This window comes from Candoia aspera, chromosome 2, assembly GCF_035149785.1.
Source record: "Candoia aspera isolate rCanAsp1 chromosome 2, rCanAsp1.hap2, whole genome shotgun sequence".
NCBI lineage: Eukaryota > Metazoa > Chordata > Lepidosauria > Squamata > Boidae > Candoia > Candoia aspera.
This window is the reverse complement of record NC_086154.1, coordinates 192,546,998-192,567,092: the sequence shown is the minus strand read 5'-3', so window position 1 is coordinate 192,567,092 and position 20,095 is coordinate 192,546,998. Positions and strand designations below refer to the sequence as shown.

General features: G+C 39.0%; 2 protein-coding genes across 2 annotated transcripts in view; one reads left to right on the top strand and one right to left on the bottom strand.

Annotated features, from left to right (window-relative positions):
* Nucleotides 1-8,196, top strand: part of UHRF2 (ubiquitin like with PHD and ring finger domains 2) — a 74,917-nt gene extending 66,721 nt beyond the window's left edge. Inside the window, exons 12-16 of the mRNA XM_063295066.1 lie at nt 701-838; nt 1,822-1,945; nt 3,755-3,918; nt 4,249-4,347; nt 7,145-8,196. Of these exons, the coding sequence (XP_063151136.1) occupies nt 701-838; nt 1,822-1,945; nt 3,755-3,918; nt 4,249-4,347; nt 7,145-7,291 (672 nt within the window). The 3' untranslated portion in view covers nt 7,292-8,196. The remainder of the gene's footprint in view (nt 1-700; nt 839-1,821; nt 1,946-3,754; nt 3,919-4,248; nt 4,348-7,144) is intronic.
* Nucleotides 8,197-11,177: 2,981 nt separating this feature from the next.
* GLDC (glycine decarboxylase) overlaps nt 11,178-20,095 on the bottom strand; it is a 44,201-nt gene continuing 35,283 nt past the window's right edge. The window contains exons 18-25 of the mRNA XM_063295065.1: nt 19,898-20,047; nt 18,299-18,411; nt 17,603-17,744; nt 16,423-16,534; nt 14,857-14,952; nt 13,693-13,865; nt 13,471-13,551; nt 11,178-12,002 (exon numbers count right to left, since the gene is read on the bottom strand). Of these exons, the coding sequence (XP_063151135.1) occupies nt 11,859-12,002; nt 13,471-13,551; nt 13,693-13,865; nt 14,857-14,952; nt 16,423-16,534; nt 17,603-17,744; nt 18,299-18,411; nt 19,898-20,047 (1,011 nt within the window). The 3' untranslated portion in view covers nt 11,178-11,858. The remainder of the gene's footprint in view (nt 12,003-13,470; nt 13,552-13,692; nt 13,866-14,856; nt 14,953-16,422; nt 16,535-17,602; nt 17,745-18,298; nt 18,412-19,897; nt 20,048-20,095) is intronic.

Here is a 20,095-nt window from a genome sequence, read left to right as displayed (position 1 = left end):
GGAACGTTGTTTCATGCCATCAGTATGCTAAGTCCCTCTTTTGGGGGAAGATGGGCGGTGACAAAATTTGATAAATAAATAAATAACATCCATTCTACTACTGCTTGCCATCAAGGAAACAGTTGGTTCCCTTGACAAACACTGAAGTTTGATAATGGGCTGCCTCTTCTGTAACAAGCCTGTGGGGACATTATGATTTGCAGAAGAAGCCTTTTGGGGTGTGCCCCCATTTTCAGAGGCCCTTCTTCTGTACCACACTCATATCATGGGATGTATTCTTTTGGAGTTGGTTCGGCTCTTATTCTCTGAGCCTTAGAAGAGCATTCAAGATGCAACTCCAAGTTTTTAATAGTTGATTATCAGTTAATTTTCTCTTTTGTGTTCTGCATTTTAATTTTATTAGCCACCTTGAGTGGACAACTAAGCAAAGAGGAAAATCACAGACCAATAAATTCATTCATGCTTTAGTGTGGCATTCTAAAGAATCTTATTTCTATTTTGTCTGTCCTATGACTGACTATTATTTTACTTAATGTACTTGATTTCTAAAAAAACATTTTGTATAGTTAACATTAGAAAATATTTTATGATTCCCTTCTTAGGTTAAACTTTTTAGATAAAAATGTTTGAATGGATTGTTAAAGTTGATTTAAGCAGCTAGACTATAGAAGATACATATAAAAGCAACTTTATAATTCAGGTGGTGAAATATTGGCCAGAAATTGGAAAATGTGGATTTTTAGTTTGGCGCTATCTTCTGAGAAGAGATGATGCTGAACCTGCACCTTGGACTACAGAGGGAATTGAACGGTCGAAGAAATTGGGCCTGAGTTTACAGGTTAGAACTTAAAGTTACCACAGTTCTTACATTTTACTGAAACAGATAAGCTAGTCAATGCTCAGCTGAAGCTCTCTTTTAAGGTTTTCTTAAGATTTGTTTTAAAGATGTCAGATGACTTGGATTATATTTTCTCCATAACCTTCAAATTTCAGAACTCCATACTTCATTTCATGTAGATCAGAGGTGAACGACCTATAGGCTACACATGGCACTACATCCATGCCCCCTCCCCAGAATTTTTAAATTATGATTGAAATTCAGCAACCGAATGGCTGAATTTTGGAAGTGCAGTTGAGGCCCCTTTTTCATGTTTTGGGATGGTTTTTATGGGGGAATGAACAGTTTACCCCAGGAGATTCCTGCTCCCATCCTTATCCTTAACTGCCCTCCCTGGCAATGAACGGACAGAAAGCTTTTGGATATGCGTGCTTAGTCCTTCAGAAGATTGGGAGTCTCAGATGTGACTTACTAGCCTTCAAACATAAACCACCACCAATGTAAAATGTGTTCAAGTGGGTAATCTACTACTTACTTCACTTGTTAACATTTGGATTCCTAGGTCAGTTGATAAAATACAGAAAAATGGAAACAGCCCTTGATTCCTTACCAAGGAGGCAAACCTAGTAATTTCAGCCAATTTTTTGTTGTAAAGATAGAAATGAAGGCTCAGGGTTCATTTTGTGCTTCAAAGGAATAATGGGATTTTATGAATCAGTTGACTCAGACTACAGATTTTTTTGCTACCCCTCCAGATCTGGAGTTCTCTTTGATATAATTTATTTTCTATCCCACCTTTATTATTTTTATAAATAACTCAAGGCAGTGAACATACCAAATACTGCTTCCTCCTCCTATTTTCCCCCAACAACCACCTTGTGAGATGAATTGGATCATATGGAAATACTGTCATTCCAGATGCTCTTGTTTTTATGCAAGCATTGCTTAAAATACTTCTCAGATGTGATGCTCTTATGTTGTAGTACCCAGAAGGCTATTGGGAAGCTATGGCAAATAAAGAAAAGAAAGATAAAGTAAAAAAGCAGCCTATGAAACAGGAGCCAATGGAACAGAGCAATGGAAATCAGAAAAGACCAATAAATGATGGTATGTCTAGTTACTTAAATCCATCAGTTGTCAGATATAGAAGGTATTCCAACCCATACTGAAACATAATTTCTCTGGGTCCCCTAAAACATCTAATGTGTCTGTCAGCTTTGAGAAGTTAGCCTTTTCATATTGATTCTTTCTTGTATTCAGTTGGATCTCTTCTGAGTCATCTTCCGCCTGTGGTTTATCTATTGTTCCATCGCTTCTTCATTCCCAACTAGCTCCTGAACTGTAGGGCTGAATGAGTACCTTCAGAGAGAAGACATTTAGGAGTCTTTATGCCAGCCATTGGCCAGGTCATTGACAAAAGTATCAGTCATGCTAGGTATGCCCTCTCTTCCATATGTATTAGCCATTAGATTTACCCTTATAACATCATCCAAAGACCCATAGCACTAGTTTTTGCATAACCTCTGTCAACTAAATGAGGGCTCTTGAATTTTAGAGTGGGGAGCGGTGTGTTTTCAGACAGTTTGGGTAATTTTAAGTTATTGGAAATAAAATAAATAAATAGAGTTCTCTAAGCTTAAATTGTTTTAGGATACTTCTTTGGATAGGTTATACTAAATGAATGCTTACATATCTGTTTGTAATAATGATGATGATGATGATAATAATAATAATTTATTAAATTTATATGCCGCCCAACTCCCAGCAACTCTGGGTTGTTTACAGATGGTTAAAAACATTTAAAAACAAGTAACAATACAAAACAAAACAAAGGAACAGAGATGGCAGAAAAAACCCCAGATAGGAACAAAGAAAAGGAAGAAAAGGGGCGTCAGTTGTCCTCGCCAAAGGCCTGGGCGAAGAGCCATGTCTTCAGGGTGCTTCAAAATGTTTATGGTTGTTTAGTACCAAGAATGGTGAGAAATTATCCTTTAGTTTCCTGTATTTTCTGCCAGAATTCGACAGTGCAGTTTTTGGGACTTTTAAAAAGCAGTTGGCTATAGGCTACTATTGGCCATTACTGTGTAGTTCAGTGCTTCTCAACCTTGGCAGCTTTAAGATGCATGGACTTCAACTCCCAGAATTCCCCAGCCAGCCATTAATACTGTAAAAAAAAGTTTGCTTTTAGCTTGCTAATAATTTATTGCCATATGAAGGGATCCTCTTCAATTTGCTACCATAGTCTCTTTTAAGATACTCTACTCTGGTCCCTCAGTCTGAATTTTCCAATGAGTTGGCATTCTGTGCACATGGACCACAGTTGTTCCTCACTGGCCTGCTTGCAATTCCCTGTCTGATATTTTTTTCTACTTCTGCAAACCTTAAAATTCTCTCAGAGATCCCAGTGCTTCCCTTATGGATGGATGGTGCTGCTGCAGTAATACATTTTAAGAACAAGTTTGTTTTCAATATTTAAGACTTGAGTCAAGCATTATACTGTTTTTTTGTGGGGAGTTACTTGAAACCTCTCCCATATAAAAAGGAAAACTTGACTTTTTCTGTGAAAGTATCTTAAAAAGAAAAACAGTTTCTGTAAACCACTAGTTGTGTTAGAACTATCTTTGCAAATATCAGTATGCTTACTATCCATTAGTTTGTCCTTAGAAGAAGTAAGGTGGATATATTTTCAGAACATAATGTATTCAGAGTATTAAGAAACATGAAGAATAAAACTTGTATACTCAACTTATGTTCTGGAAAGTTTCTAATTTAAGATTGTTTTTGTGTTGTTTTCAATTTTCTGGTAAAATGTGAAGTTTTTGTAATTTAATCAGTAAGCCTGTTCCTGTAGGATATCTAGCTAGACTAAGAAGCCAGTGGAAATGTATGATTGTAGTTTGATAACATTTTTTCCAGACAGTATAAAGCAACCTACAAACCCAGCCAAAACCATGAAGATGAGTGATGGAGGGAAAGGAGAAGCTTTTCAGCTAACACAGCAACAACGATGGTTGATACAGGAGGACTCTCCGAACCAGAAACTATGGGATGAAGTTCTTAAATTCCTTAAGGAAGGACCGGTACGTTTTGTGTTTTAACCAATATTCTGCATTGTTTCCTTTTAATGTCATGCAACTGGATTTTCACTGGAACAACAAGGACTTTGTTCTGCCTGCAATGTAAGTTCCCAGACCAACCAGAGGGCATGAGGCGCTGCACAGAGTAAAGGCACAATCTGGCTAATATGTAGCATATTTATGAAAATAGAAGGCATATTTCAGATATTACATTACAAGTGTATTTTATATTACAAGTGAAGATTGGGTTGATATAGAAACAATGCTGTTTTATGAAAAGATCATGAACGCTTCAGCATTTGACTTAATTATTTTTCCCTTGTCCTGTCCTAGAATTTTTTGAAGAAACTGGAACAATCCTTTATGTGTGTTTGCTGCCAGGAGCTGGTTTACCAGCCGGTGACCACAGAGTGCCTGCACAATGTCTGTAAAGTAAGTATCTCATGGATCATTTTCACATTGTCCTACATAAGTTGAAAAACTTGTAAAACAAATCAACTTACATTTTAAAATCTAATTTATCAAGGAGAAAGAAAACTTCTCTCTACTGTTACAGTGAGTATATCCAGTAAGTCACTAGTTGTCTCATGTTAATTAATGTTATTATTTAGTTCAAGCAGTAAAATTATGCACACAGTATATTGATCAGTCATCTCCATGACATTGTTTATTGTAATAACTTTCAGGGTTATTACAGCCTATTGGAGCAAACCACAGTGAAGAATCTTGTGGCACCCTACAGCCTAACAATATTTTGTAATACAAGATCCTTTTTGACAAAGACAATTGCATCAAACCTTATGCTATAATGAATTGGTTAATTTTTAAGTGCTACAAAATAACACTTCGGGTTTTGTTATAACTCTGACGTTTTTATATAGTTTCTGAAACAAGAGAAAATAATTCTGGCATAATTTTAGATCATAATTACATTTTCTAAATGATCTTTTGAACTATTTGAATGAAAACAGGATATACCCTTTCTACTTTTGAAGATGATGTTCAGTTCAGTGTGTTAAACTCTTCCAAATCCTGAAGGGAGGAGATTTACTTATTCCCTGATATTAGCATTTGTGTCTAATCAAAATTTGTGCTGAATTATTATATACATGAAAAAATAAAGTTCTTTTGAGCCTTTACAGGATACATATCCATCATCTCTGGTGATTGCCAGATTATTCACCTTGGATTATTTTTACAGTTCATGTTGGTTCATAGAGTGGGAATGAGCATTGGGTTCACCTATTAGTTTGTTTATTTTAGAAGCTGCCCGACACCAAATGACTCAGGGCAGCTTACACTTTAAAAGCAAGAATAATAAAAGTTGAGAAACAGATCATATCCAGAAGAAAACAGAAATCAAAACAAAACAGCAAAAGCACAACCTATAGGAAACTGTACTTGGAAACCATAAGCGTAGGAACTTGAAGTCCAACATTTATGGAGGAGATTGGGTTGGGAACTCTGGTTGAAATTAATTACAGCTTTCTATTGTGTCTTGGCTTTGAAAAAAAATTGTTTAAGCTCTTAATTGTATCAAATTATGTCCATCCATCACTAGAGGAGATGTTGACGGTGGACTGATTTTCTCTCCCCCTTTCCCAGAGTGCCAGGGGGCCTTTCAGAGCATACTGGGGGTGGAGAAAGAAGAAGATCTAGGCAAACTCCTGTTGCACAAGCAGAAGTCTAAGCATGAAATATTTATTTTTATTTTTTTATCCCGTCTTTATTATTTTTACAAATAACTCAAGGCAGTGAACATACCTAATACTCCTTCCTCCTCCTATTTTCCCCACAACAACAACCCTGTGAGGTGAGTTGGGCTGACAGAGGTGACTGGCCCAAGGTCACCGAGCTGGCTTCGTGCCTAAGGCGAGACTGGAACTTAAAGTCTCTTGGTTTCTATCCTGGTGCCTTAACCACTAGACCAGTCACTCCACAGTTACTGAACACTGTATTCTCACATTCTGTTCACATTATTAGACACCATGGTTAATTCAAAACTGCTGATCAGGAGGGCTGTTTCTGATCTTTTCATATACTAAGAGGATGAAATAGAGGGTGGATCATAAAAGTGCAAAGCTTTCTGTCATTCATTTACATATAATGGGACAATTTAATTAATTAATATTGCCGCCCATCAAACTAGTGACTCTGGGTGGCTAACAACAGTAAAAACAGTTGTGATATAAAACAAAAACAATAACAAAAATTAAAAATTAAAAATAAATACAAATACAGTGGAGCGATCTAAAAGCCATGGTGTTAACATAACCATGAAACGGGGCCCTTCCCACACTCAGGGCCCCAGGCCCGGACACAAAGCCAGGTTTTCAGGGCCTTCTGGAAAGCCAACAGGGTTGGGGCCATCCTGATATCTGGAGGGAGGATGTTCCAGAGGGCAGGCACCACAGCAGAAAAGGCACACTTCCTGGTCCCTGCAGCTGACATTTCTTGGCTGACGGGGCCTGGAGCATGCCCATCCTGCCAGACCAGATTGGACAGGTAGAAACAACTGGGAAAAGACGGTCCCTTGGGTGACCCAGTCCCAAGCCATGAAGCGCGTTGAAGGTGACAACCAGCCCCTTGAATTGCACCTGGAAACATACCAGCAACCAGTGCAGCTCCTGAAGCAGAGATGTTACCTGTGCTGAGTAGCTGACACCACTTACAACCTGGGCAGCCGCATTTTGTACCAGCTGAAGCCTCTGAATGCTCTTCAATTTCCTGTCAAGTCTAGCCTAACCCACCCATATCTGCTTTCATCAGATACTAGAATACTGGAGAGATGACCTTTGCCCCCCCCAGATGTTGGATTCCAACTCCCATCAGGCCCAGCCAGCAGTGTCATTGATGAGGAAGACTAGGAATTGCAAGTCAACATGTGAAGGGGCATATGATAGTCTGCATTAGTACTCCTAATTTTGTAAATGATAAATAGAGATCTCTTCAAATTTGGAATTATAACTTGTGATATTATACTTCCCTTTACCGCACGTTAGCTGTTACCACAACCTGCACACTGTCTCCTCTTTGACCTTCCCTTTTTCCCACTCTGCCCAGCTGACCAAAAGTGTTCTGGGTCCAGACACAGCCTGCCCAGGACTGGCCCAGAACTGTGTATTTCAAGCACAGAATATTTTGCACATCCCTAATGCATCTAGCCTCTAAGTGATGTATCTATGTTGTGACCTGTATTTTAACATATATTTGTTTCTCATGACTTTAGAGCTGTTTACAGCGCTCTTTCAGAGCAGAAGTCTTCACCTGTCCTGCTTGCCGACATGACCTTGGAAAGGGCTATACCATGGTTCCCAACAAGATACTGCAGACACTACTTGACCAGTTCTTCCCTGGTTATAGCAAAGGACGATGATATGTATTCCTAACCTTCTTCTCCAAATGACTGAATAAACAGTAAAAAAACGAACAATCTAGGAAAACTCCAACAGTGGACCAGCCAGCTTGAGGGAATTCATATTACTGTCACATTGTGAAGCCGCTAACTCAACCCTCTTTCCCATTTAGCAATCTTTTGTGTAGTAAGAACTTCAAATTCACAGCTTCCTTTCCACAAAGGTAGTTTTGAACAGATGACCATTAGTTTGTACGCAGGAATAGAAGCTTCCTTGGCTCTTGCCACAGCAGTAGCAGGTGCTTCAGTTGTTTTTGTGACTACCTCAGATGGAGAAAACAATTTTGGGGGAAGTTTAAGAACACATCACATGAAGTTTAGCTACACACTGCCTCCTGAACATTAGTTTTGCCTGGTCCGTGCAATTTGATTTTACAACAAGAAAACAGCACTTAAAAAGCCAGTTTTATTGCAGAACATCAAATTCTGTGTTGTGCATAATTCTTTATTGTGTTTCCTCTCCTGCTGTCTTTCTTACTCCTTTTGCAAGAACAAGCTTTTAGTCTATTTTTGTGAGCGTTATTGTGCTCTCGTATCTTCGGCAAGTTGACTACTAAGGACCGAGAACAATATGAATGCATTGTTGCTGTTAATGTAAAGTGATTTGTGTTTTTTGCACTTAAAGAGGGTATTCAAGACACTCTGGTTGTGTAAAAACTATTTCATATAAAACAAGCCACTTTTGTATTAGGTAAAACTGTTTGCTTTTAGTAGGTCTTGTATTAGTGGCAATACATCTTATACAGCATTGAAAGCAGTGCTAGCTTGGAGAGGGCTCAAATTGCTTCATATTGTGATCTGAAATTTTATATACAGTATATTCCCCACCCCTGAATATACTTATTAAATATTTTATGATTCATAAAGTGTTGATTGTTTGCATTTTACACCCATAACATGACAGTAATTTCCTAAAATAGTGTTTTTATATATTACATAAAATTCCATTTGAAATTTTGATAAGCGGGACAAGTAAACCTGAAGTTTACATTAGTCTTTTTGGCATTTGCCTTGCAGAGTTATATATTTTAAAATACTTTTTTATAAGACTTCCATTCTGAGGAGTTTACATTTTCATATCAGCTTTTGATTATAGTTAGCAAATAACTACTCCTATCAGAACAGATAACACTGAGTACTTGCATACTATTTTAACATACAGTCTGTTTCAGGTATGATACTGAACCTTGGATTAGCATTATTTAACGAGTTTGAGCTTACATCCCCATTTTTCCTTTAGCGGAAAGAAATTAAAATCAAAACAGGATGCTTTAAAATAATGAGTGTTGAATTCACGTATAACACTAAGCCAGAATTTTTAACTTAACAGGCTAAAGCCATAGTGACCTAGTTTACATGTAACACTAAGTAAAAAATAAATGATATAATGGCTTTCATTATGGATGAACCGGGCCAGTATCTGAACTCAGACTGGTTTACACTGTACTGAGTCAATCAGCCAGGATAACGAAGTTACAGTTGATCACGACTTATTTGAATTATTCACAGTTTAAATGAACCAGAGTTTTTCAAGTGTGATAGTACTAGGAATCTAGTTAGATAAAAATTGAAAGAACTTTTCTGTTTCCTCCTTGGATGCATAGATTAAATAATGATTTTGCTAGGTCAGCCAGCGGTCTTTTTTAGACATAAGACACAACTTCAGTAAGTTGTGGCCAAAGCAAGATAAGAAAGCAAAGGTTTCATTGACACATAACCCTAAGTTCATAAATGTTTTAGCTACTCTGGCAGCAATGGCAGCTTCCCAAGCTCATCTGTTTCCTTCCGTGATGAGACAACCTTGAGATGAAAAGCTTTCATTTGGGCGTTCAGTCATGGTTAGTCAACTTATCTTCAGCCTAGACAAAGTGTTAACTATCTTCTACTGCATGCCCAGGGAACCTCTAGCCTGCCTAATTCTGGATCCTGGGCCCCATTTCTCTTACCAGTTGACCATAATGATGAGAGATAATGGAAATTAGAGGAATGATATTGAACGGATCACTGTTACCCAACTCTTATCTAGAAAGCCAGTGTCAAACTGGTCAATGATCCTTATTTCGTAAAGATAGTTAATCACAAGTGCTATCTTTGCACTTACGCAAAGGCTTACGCCCTGGACACATAAGATTGAACTATAAGTTAGCATAAACCAGACCAAAGTTAATTTTAATAATTAGGGAGGATATGAGAATAAATATTCAGTGGCCAATTTCCTACATCATGCTAAATAATGACTTTTTGAACAAGCTATAGTGTTCTGGTTTGCTTTAGCCATCTATCAGGACTCAACAAACTTGTACAATGACCCAAGTATTCCCTTGCCTCCTAGCACAAATTAAAAACTGCCAAATTTTCTGGAATTTTGATAACCCCCTTTGAGGTGGTTGGAAATCTGTGAACCTTTGGGTGAGGCAGAAATAAATGGTGTTTTCATGCAAGATTTCAGCATTTTAAAAATACTGAACAATTTTATGGAGATGGCGATCGCCTTTTTCTGATTCCTGCGATAAGTCATGGCTAGAAATCACAACGACTGCCTTTGTGCACCACCCTGCACAAAAACAAAACACCGTCTCTTTTTTGGCTTATGCAAGACCTCACCATTTCAGAATGTACAGTGTCTCTATATGCTTGCATAAGCTAGCTAGCCTGTGCTAAAACTAGCCAGAAGAAAAGCCAAATGCTACTAATAAAATGTTGATCATTTTTCTGGTACATCAGAACAGTTTGCTCTGTTTCAGAGTAATGCCTGCTGAGTTACATGGAGTTTATCCAAAGTTCAGTTGCTGTAAAATTAGCCTCAGGGCCTACTGGAGCATTAGATGCAGACTTTTTCCCCATAAAAAAAGTAATTGCTTGGATTCTAATCACCATACATGGGAGGCACTTTATCATTCATTTCCTATCCCTGCAAACTTCTCGAACTGGAGATGGTAAGCGGCAGACTAAATTGGTGTTTTGTGGTTCTTTTTAGGCAGCTGTTGAGGCAGTTTTCATAGTGGCCAGCTGGCCATCAATGTCTTCAAGTTGGAATTCTCTTTTGACAATTGCGGGCATCTCTTTGTTTAATGTGAGATAGTAGCTTTAAAAAGTTACGTGTTTTTGATGTGTGCTGTAAAAGGATGTAGTCTCATCCTTTAATTTCAAAGAATAAATTCAGATTGTTGCACTTGCATTTAATTGCTGTAGCATATTGTAATTGATTACACTCGTGACTGCTGTGATAGCACTGTTTCCCAACAATCCCATATCAGACTACACCATGCCAAGTTTTACAGGAAGTCATATTTCAAGAAGTGTGTCTGACCCACATAGGGGTGTGTGTGTGTGTGTGTGTGTGTGTGTGTCTTTCATTATTTCTGCCTTAAACAATGTCAACAGAGCCTTGAAAAAAAAAACATTTTTGTTGTTTATGCCTTAAGTCAGTCTACAGAGTTACAGCAAAGAAATCGGGAATTAGCCACAAGCTACAGCTCTTTCACTCAGTGTGTTGAGCCAGCTTTACAGAAAATGGCTGACTGATTAAATTTCATAATGATTAACCTAAAAGGGAACAGGGTTTTCTCTTTTGACAAATAATGTGCCCTTTAAAAATCAGTATTAGGACAAAAAAAGTATTAGAAAACTTAATGCTAGCATCCCTGGAGGCAGTCTTTTGTTCTCACAAGTATAATCATTTCAGCCCTTGCAAAGCCTCTTAAGGTGCCTCACTTAGGGGAGGGGGTGTGAGATCACAAATGCCCTTGAGCAAGTGTCCTATGCCTACTTGGCTAACATTAGAGGCCATATTCTGAAGAAGGTGACCTATTTTTTGCTAAACAGATTGAAATCAGATTTCAAAAACTGTTAAATCAGCTGGTTTTTATTGGAATATTAACAGGAGAAAATTTAAAAAACATCAGTTCTAGGATGTGTAATTATAAACAACAAAGATGCATTACCATAATCTAACAGAGTGTGGTACGTACTATTTTTTTTTAAAAAAAAAACTGCATTCGACCATATCAAACTGTGTTCATGGTTGTCCATGACTTCATTTCCTACAAAACAAATAGTAACTCCATTGTACTAACAGCTCAAGTCCAAAACAAATACGTTATAAAACTATCTCCAAAAGAAATTGGGATTAATTCTGTATCACAGCATTTTGGGGAGCAGATGCATAGTTGTGGCACTGTTTAAACAGTGTATTGCTTTTGTTCATACAGTTCCATGCTTATTATTAATTACAGAAAAGCAGCCCTGATTCTGAAGAGAACAGAGGGGCTTAATCAAGGCCACTTTAGCATGGATTGGTATGGAAACTGAGGCACTGTATCAAATCAGTTGCCACTTAAAAGTATATTTACAAATAGCTGCACAGAAATTTAATTAACAGCATGGAGTTTTCAAAAATATACACTGTATATAAAGTTTGCTCACTGGGCCGAAGATCTCATCTGTCTTCACGGACTGCTAGAAATACAGCAAGAAAAGCTGAGCCCAGTGATCTGAAAGGTAATTCAAAGGTAGAAGGAAGCTGGTCCTAAGATGATGCTCTCTTCTGTTCAGCAAAAGGAGATTCATAGACCTCCATTGGTGGGCAGGTACAAATAAGATGCTGATCCCCATAGATGTCATCAATTCTGGCAATGGTAGGCCAGAACTTATTTTCAGGTTTCACAAATAGCTAAAGAAGAGGAAGGAATATTTAGAAAAGCTATCTAGTACAACATTTAAACTACAGAATTAGTAATTACAGTATGCTTATGTACATCAAAAAACAGATGCACTGCTGGCAGTGAAATACATTAAGGAAAGGAAAACTTTGAAGGCAAGATATTGATTATAAAGCCCTACATGATTTGGAAAGATGCTCCAGGGACTCCTCCTTTTCTCCAAAGCAACTTTTTGAAATTCTTTGAACTACCAGGCCAGGAGAGATGTCAAGTTGTTCTATTTGTTACTTTAAAGACAGGCTGGGTAACCTGCACTTCGTAATACACCCCAGCACCAAAAATTCTGCCACTGAAATTCAGCGGCACAATTTTTGTTGTCCTCAAAAATAAGGGTGAAAATGAAAGTGAGAAACCTCTGCAAGACAAACTTCCAATCTGCACCTTCACACATCACCACAAATGATCCCAAACTGCACTAGTGAAATGACCATTTTGCTGCTGAATTTCAATAGGGCTCTTTCAGAAGTACTGAAGGGTAGAAGTGATGGGAGTGATTAGCCACCTATAGGTTTCCCACTTCTATTTCCACCTTCTAACCCCCCACCCCCTGCCCCACGGGCTGTTTGAGTTCTGCAACTGTACAACAGTTTTATTACATTCTTGTAGGAACTGAAACGTGAATAATCCAAAGCCAGATCAAAACAAAACAGCAGAGATTAGTTCTTTATTTGATTTCACTTCTTCTGGCGGCAACAAAATCCTTTTCATCCAATATCCCCTTTTCAGTGCAAAGCAAACTGCTTTTGAACTTGCTAGTTTCCAAAGCAGTTGGTCAAAAGCCAGTTAGGAGGGCTAGCTTTTTGAGAAAAAAATCTGAGACTGCTGAAAATTACAGAATTAGTTTTATGTTTCTCTTTTTTAAGCCCACTCAAGAATACTTGAGTAATACTTTAGTAAGAATGCTTTAGTAAGTATTTCATCTTCCCAGTATGAATAGGAGCATCACTTCAGAATAGGGATGTCAGCAGTTTGAGCCACAGTAGAGCAGACTCAAACATAAAATATAAGCTATGTTACTTTTTTTTTTATATTCCTTTAAGTGAAATCTATTATGCTCTGCTGACTTTTTCTGGCTCAGAAACATTCCATGTATAGATTCTCTGCCATATTCAACACAAGAAAGGCATCTTTGCATTTTTTCACGCAGGTATCTTCTAGTGCATGTAGTGTTAAACCTGATCAGGATGGAAGTTGCAAAAGACAGAAATAAAATCTTCCTCCTCTAGGGCAGCTCCAGGGAAAACTCTTTGAAAGCAGTAAGGTAAGCATGAAGTCTTATCTGGTTCCCAAACACCTGCTAGAGGGTTTTTTGGCACATCTGATGAAAGAGCTTGTTGGCTTTGTTTTAAAACTGACCAGAACATTTCTAATAAAGTAATTGCTCAAAATATGTTTATGAAATGGTAACTCATTACTTACTAGTGGAAAAGCAGCCACTTCCCTAGAATATGGGCGATCCCAGGTGGGTGCAGCCAGGCAGGTCAAGGTGTGTGGGGCCATCTAAGTCAAAGAAATTTGGTTTAGAACCCACAAAAGCAAGAGAGGCCTCATCCAAGAGTTTATGTCAAACTCTTTCAATTGGGAACAAGGAGAAACTGCCAGAAGTCATGCAAAGCAAAAATAAAACCTCCTTGAGCCTACCTTTAAAGGGTTAACTCTAGGATCCATTCTTCCTTCTTCTATATCGGCTATTTCTTGTCGAATACTGATCATGGCATCACAAAACCTGTCTAGTTCTGCTTTGTCTTCAGACTCGGTCGGTTCTATCATGAGGGTTCCTGTTACTGGCCAGGACATGGTTGGAGCATGGAATCCTAGGAAACATGAATTCTAATCGTTCACCTGATGTTTAGAGTAATAGACCTCAATAGCTAGAAAACATCCCAACCGTCTACCCACTCTCTTCCCTCATGTGGCGCAGAGTGGTAGGGGGCAGCATTGCAACTGAAACTCTCCCCACAACCCGAGTTTGATCCCAGCAGAAGCTGGATTCTCGGGTAGCCGGCTCAGGTTGACTCAGCCTTCCATCCTTCCAAGGTTGGTAAAATGAGTGCCCGACTTGCTGGGGAAGGTGGCGGCTGGGGAGGGCAATGGCAGACCACCCTGCTCTACAGTCTGCCAAGAAAACATCTCAAAAGCAGCGTCCCCCCAAAGGGTCAGACATGACTCAGTGCTTGCACAGGAGACCTTTCACCTTTTCACATCTACCCACTCTAGAGTCAACCTTGGATCTAATCAGCTTTTAGGAAGACAACATAAATACATGCATTTCTGGATTTTGATTAAAGCCATTTGTATCCTATACCAGTGATGGTGAATCTATGACACGTATGTCAAAAGTGACACACCATGACAATCTGAGTTACACACCAGCATTCACCACCTGACAACAACTATTCTCCCTGTCTGAGTTACTAAAGAAACTGAACAAAAGGCATTGTGACTCCCCCCCCACCTATCTCCCCCCCCCCACCATCTCTGCCCTTTTGGCCACCCACAATTGGATTGTATTTTTAAAAAATAAATGGGTATGTAAAGAATTGTTTCTCTTTTGTTTGGGGGTGGGGGTGGCACGCCAGCAGAGTCAAGTTAGGCATTTTCCAAATTTTTGACATGCCAAGCCCAAAAAGTTCGCCATCACTGTCCTATACCATCTACTCTTTCTCTCTTGATGTAAAGAAAACCATCAGCAGCTTTCTCCCCTCACCATGTCATCACACTTTGCAGCAGCATTAAAAAATCACATCTCTGCTATTTGTGAAATATGTAGCACTCAAAGAAGAGGTTAAGAAGAAAAAATCTCACCATAATCCTGAAGCCGCTTAGCAACATCCACAGCTTCAATATTTGCAGTTTTCTTAAAAGGCCGGGTGTCTAAAATAAATTCATGAGCTACGTAACCTGTTTAGGAGTAAAGATTTATAGACATTAATCTTTTTTAGAATGATAAAATATGGGCATAGGATGTTTTGCATGTCCTTTGACCCTACTGGTCTTGGTTGTATGTGTTAATTTTTAGCTGACTATTGTGGACAACTCAATACAGCTGTTTCATTTATGAAGAACAAGATGAAACATAATTCTCTGTAACATTTCAGAAAATAAATTATCTTAATTCTCCACTGAGAATTAAACTAAACATTAACGTGTATGTGTGTGTGTGTGTGTGCGCGCGCACAGGCATGTGAAATATTAAAACTGCTCAAGGACATAAGACAGCCTGTGTGATATGGTTAAGGTGTTGAATTAGAGGCGGAGGCCCAGGTTCTAGTTCACCCTCAGACACAAAAGCTACATAGATAGCTTTCCTTTTAGCCCCACCTACCTCAAAGGGTTTTTGTGGGGAAAAATAGGAGAAGAGAGTATTATGTATGCTGCTTTTTGCTCCTGAGTGAAAGATGGGACATCACTCTGATGAATATATAGTAAATAAGAGGAGCTGAGCAGATTTCACTTTCAGATGCCCCTACTGCTTTTGAAAATTCCCTTGGGAGGATTATTTTTTTATAAATGTGTTTTATTCTTCCCAACCCAACCAAATGTTGGAAAGAAATTATGTAATGGGGCTTGGAATGCCATTTCTAGGTGCCTCAAAAAGAAAACAGAATGAGGAGAGAATTATCAGCAAAATAAAGTTCTAGTTTAATAATGGGCCAGAATTGGCCAGGGCTGCAGAGAAAAAAAAACCTACAGAAATTTTTTTCCCCAATTTTGTGAAACAGGGATGGGAAGTCAAGCAACAGAATGACTCAGTGGCCCAGTTCAGATGAAATTATCACAGCACTCCTGAACCCTCAGAGACCAGAACTTTTCACTACTAGCACCTATTAGCCGTATCTTCGATCAGAACTAGACATGATGGATAATCTCAACTATGGTTTATGGAAAGTGTGGTTGGAAGTTGTGTTCTGGAAGCACAACTGGCTGGTGTGCAGCCACAAGGCTTAGCTGTGCTTGGTTAAAAACTGAAGCAGAAGCTTCCAATAATCTCACCACCATCTCTCAACAAGGCCAGGCAGAAAGAAATGAAAACGGGGCCAAGCTAGTGGCTGCGTGACTTAAGTGCCAGAGGGATGATTCTCCCATATATAAAGACAGGGGACCAGGATGATCTTTCTTCTGATGGGGAGGAGGGCAGTGCTGCACTTCGGTGGGACCCACAGAGGTCTCCCCGCTGGCTAGAGAAGCTCTGGAGGTTGGAATGATGCTTCTTATTTGAAAGGGTGGGTGGCTTATTTTGGCTTCCGATAAAAGTTGGTCAAACTGAGCTTCCCTCACCCAGTTCATTTCTTTTACTTTTGCTAAATGTCAACATGCTGGTACAATGGCTAACCCTGTTGGGCAGACAGTATTCCAAGTGGCGATACTTGCCTTTGGCTCCTCTGAAGAGGATTTTGTAGTGGTTCTCTAGTCGCTTGGCCATGTAGTTAGCATTCAATATTGCAATCTCAGAGGCATGTTTTAGGCCTTTTCCTCCCATCATCTGAAGAAGAGGAAACATTAATTATGAAAAAAAAGGGGGGGAGCCATATTCCTGATCTAGATGATTGAACCTTCCAAGTTGATTACTGTATTATCGTAGGGTTTAGTATAAGAAGATTAAATGAGTGTCTTCTATAGATATTTATTCAGTGTTTAGTTTACACGTCTATACGCCATCAGTGTGTGAAAGGTTTTGGTGGCTCACACAAACACGTTTGTAAACCAACCAGAACCATTCAGGAGTGGATAGCATATAAAGTATTTAGAGATCTTATCCAAGAAATTAATTTTAAAAAATGTCAAAAAGTCGCAAATTCTATAAAGTGAGGCTGTCTTTATCCATAGCATTTTGATTTGAAGGACAAGGCATAAAGAATGTTGCCAAATCCAATTCGTCCCTGTTATTGCTATTATTATTTATTGTCTTTTCTATCTATTTTGAAAGACAAAGGAAGTTTCTTGTAGCAACAGCTCCCTGCTGCATCTGGTAGTCCAGCAATAGGTCTTTCAGCACTTGAGATTTAATCCCTTTAACTGGGGTTGTCTGGGATGGAATTTGGCACCATTGGCCAGTGTGGTGTGGTGGTTAAAGTGTTGGACTAGGAACGGGGAGACCCCGGTTCAAGTCAACCGTCCGGCTTGGAAGCTCCCTGAGTGACGTTGGGCCACTCTCCCTCAGCCTAACCTATTTCACAGGATAGTTGTTATTGGGAAAAATAGGAGGAGAGAACCCTATGTATGCTGCCATGAGCTCATGTATACCACTGAGAGCTTCCACAAAAAAATGTGGGCTATAAATCATTATAGCATTTCTGATGCTGTTTTGAAGGCCCACTAACTTTGTGAATCAACTGTACATGGGGGTTGCAGTGGGAAGGAGGGTTTGAACGCCCCCTTGTTTACTTCTGAATACAATCCTTTATAATCTCTTCTCATACAGCCATGCGGGTCTTCACCTTCCTGCAGATCTCTGTTATCTTCATTTTTAAAAAGTAGAAAAACCTATAAGGTTATCAGTGTGAGAATCTACTAGTACAGAAGAAATGAGGAGTGGAAATCACGGGAGTACCTTGATATAAACCCAGGAAATGGGCAAAATGGCGCTGGATCCCCAAGGAGCAGCACTGATGGTTCCTAGAGGGCTTGAACGTGCATCATGCGGTAAGGCAACGACAGGGTGGCTGGGCAGGAAAGGAGCCAGATGCTTCTTCCTAAAAGGCAGCAAGAAGAGATCCTGAACATCCAGCTTCTCTCCTACTGCAACACCAACAGCAATAGCATGACGTTTTAATGAGCCAAAATCAAAGGTCTGCTTAAGTACATCTCATTCTGACCCTCAAAACAGAGTAGGAAGAAAATCTCCTCTTCTCTTGAACAGCAAGCATCTAGCTGCCCACCTTTCTAGCTATACACAGGAATCATTAGCCAATTGTAATGGCCAGTTTGACTGGTTCCTAGAAAACAGATAGCATCAATCATCAGAGAAGTGGAGAAGTGCATGGGTAAGGGGAGGGGTATATTATTTTTCTCAGTGGATGTCTTTTCTGGAAATACTCGTTAGGCTTTGAACCCAGACATTTTTGAGGAATACATGTAGGTGTGACTATTCCATCTCAATAGCAGATTCTTCCAATAGCACTGATTTACTTACATGATATTCCTATGTATGTCTCTTATTCCCTAGTGAGCATCCTTAAGATTTCATTTTCTACATGAAAAAAATTAATAAAAATAAATGTTCTTATCGCAAGAAGCAGACACTTACACTCCAATCGGCCCCATGCCAGGTCCTCCTCCACCATGAGGAATGCAAAATGTTTTATGAAGATTTAAATGAGAAACATCTGACCCATAGTCTCCAGGGCGGCACAGGCCAACCTGTCAGGAATAGGACAGAAAAATGTTCCAAATCCAAAATCTAGACACTAAAGACTTAGAGTCTTGTGGGGAACCATATGGCTTGCAGAGGTATCTGCAGGGTGTTGCAAAGTTCCACCCGTTTTTATGTTTGTCAAAAAAAGTAAAGATGGCAGCCATGATGGTGCAATTAAAGCTCCCTCCATTTTAAACATGTGGGGAACTTTGCGCCATCTGTGGCTGCCATCTTGATTTTTTTTGACAAATATAAAAACAGGTGGAACTTGATTGCACCGTTGTGACTACCATCTTGACTTTCTGGACCATACCCTGTAGTTAGTCCTGCTGGCTTGACAAATGCTATGAGCCCACTCTTCCTCTCTGGATAGTCTCACTAGCAACTGCATCTGTTTTTTGTTTTTTTGTTTTTACTTCATGCATGTGAAAAAGCAAGTGCTAGAAAGATGGAGCAGGAAAGGCAAAAACTGTGCTGTCTTTCAATACCACAAAATTTGTCACTTCTGGTTCTTTATACTGTTACCTTGGGTGGCTCCATAGTCTCTGACCACTGATAGATTTTTTTTTCCCCATCAGTCACTCAGACTATTACCAGAGAAACCTTTTTCATTCCTGACATGGTGTTTCTGTACTACTAACCTATTACAGTCTTATTGGCACAATGATATTTAGAGGATAGCTAAATTTAGGAGCCCAGAATGAAATATTATAAGGAAAAATTATTTTAAAAATGGGGGAGGGGCTCTTGTTACTTCTTTTAATACAGTTTCTTTCAAAACTGATATAAAAATGTACTGAAAGCAAATTCAGCTAGGAAGAAATATTTTAGGCCACTATTTTAAAATCAAAATATCATTACCACATGTTAAGCTTTGTGAAAAGTTGTAAGATTACTTCCAGAGCTAGTAGACTGTTACCCATATTGGCCAGCCAGATATTTCTGGGAAGCCCATAAACAGGACAATAGATTAGTAATGGGCTTCTCTGATTCTGGAGTAAGTGATTTCTAATAGCAATCTCCCAATCAAAAGCCTCTAATTTAGTGGCCAGCATCACATCTTCTGGCAGCCAATTGACACACTTTACTCTATGAAGTACTTTCATTCGTCTCAGTCAATTATCTTGTTTTTCAGTGGAACCAGATGATTGAACATGGGGAAGTGTCTATTTGCTTTCTCCCCACCGCAGTATCTTCACCATGTCTCTCCTGACTCATCTCTTTTTGAAACTAAAAAGATCCAAAGTCACTCTAAGAGTGACCCAAGATTGCAGTCAGGAACTACAAGGCTACAGAGTTACTGAATATGGGAAATCAGCTCATACTTGTGAACCTCTATGCTCCCATTGCCAAAATCCCATGCATCTGAGTCCCATTATGTTGACCGTTTCTAAGTCAAACATTTGGGCATGCCTCAACCATTTTCCAGTTTTTAAAAAAATCATTTTTGTCTACATGAACTAAAAGGACTTGCCTTTCCCTATTTCTCACCTGAGCATTCATATTTGCTCCATCTAAATAAACTTGGCCTCCGTGTTTGTGAATCAGATCACACACATCACTGATCTGCTCTTCAAAGACACCATTAGTGGATGGATATGTGATCATGATAGCTGCTAAGTTTTCTTTGTGCTTATCTACCTGCAAGAAGAAGGGAAAAATGACAACAATGTGAAGTATCAGAGTGAT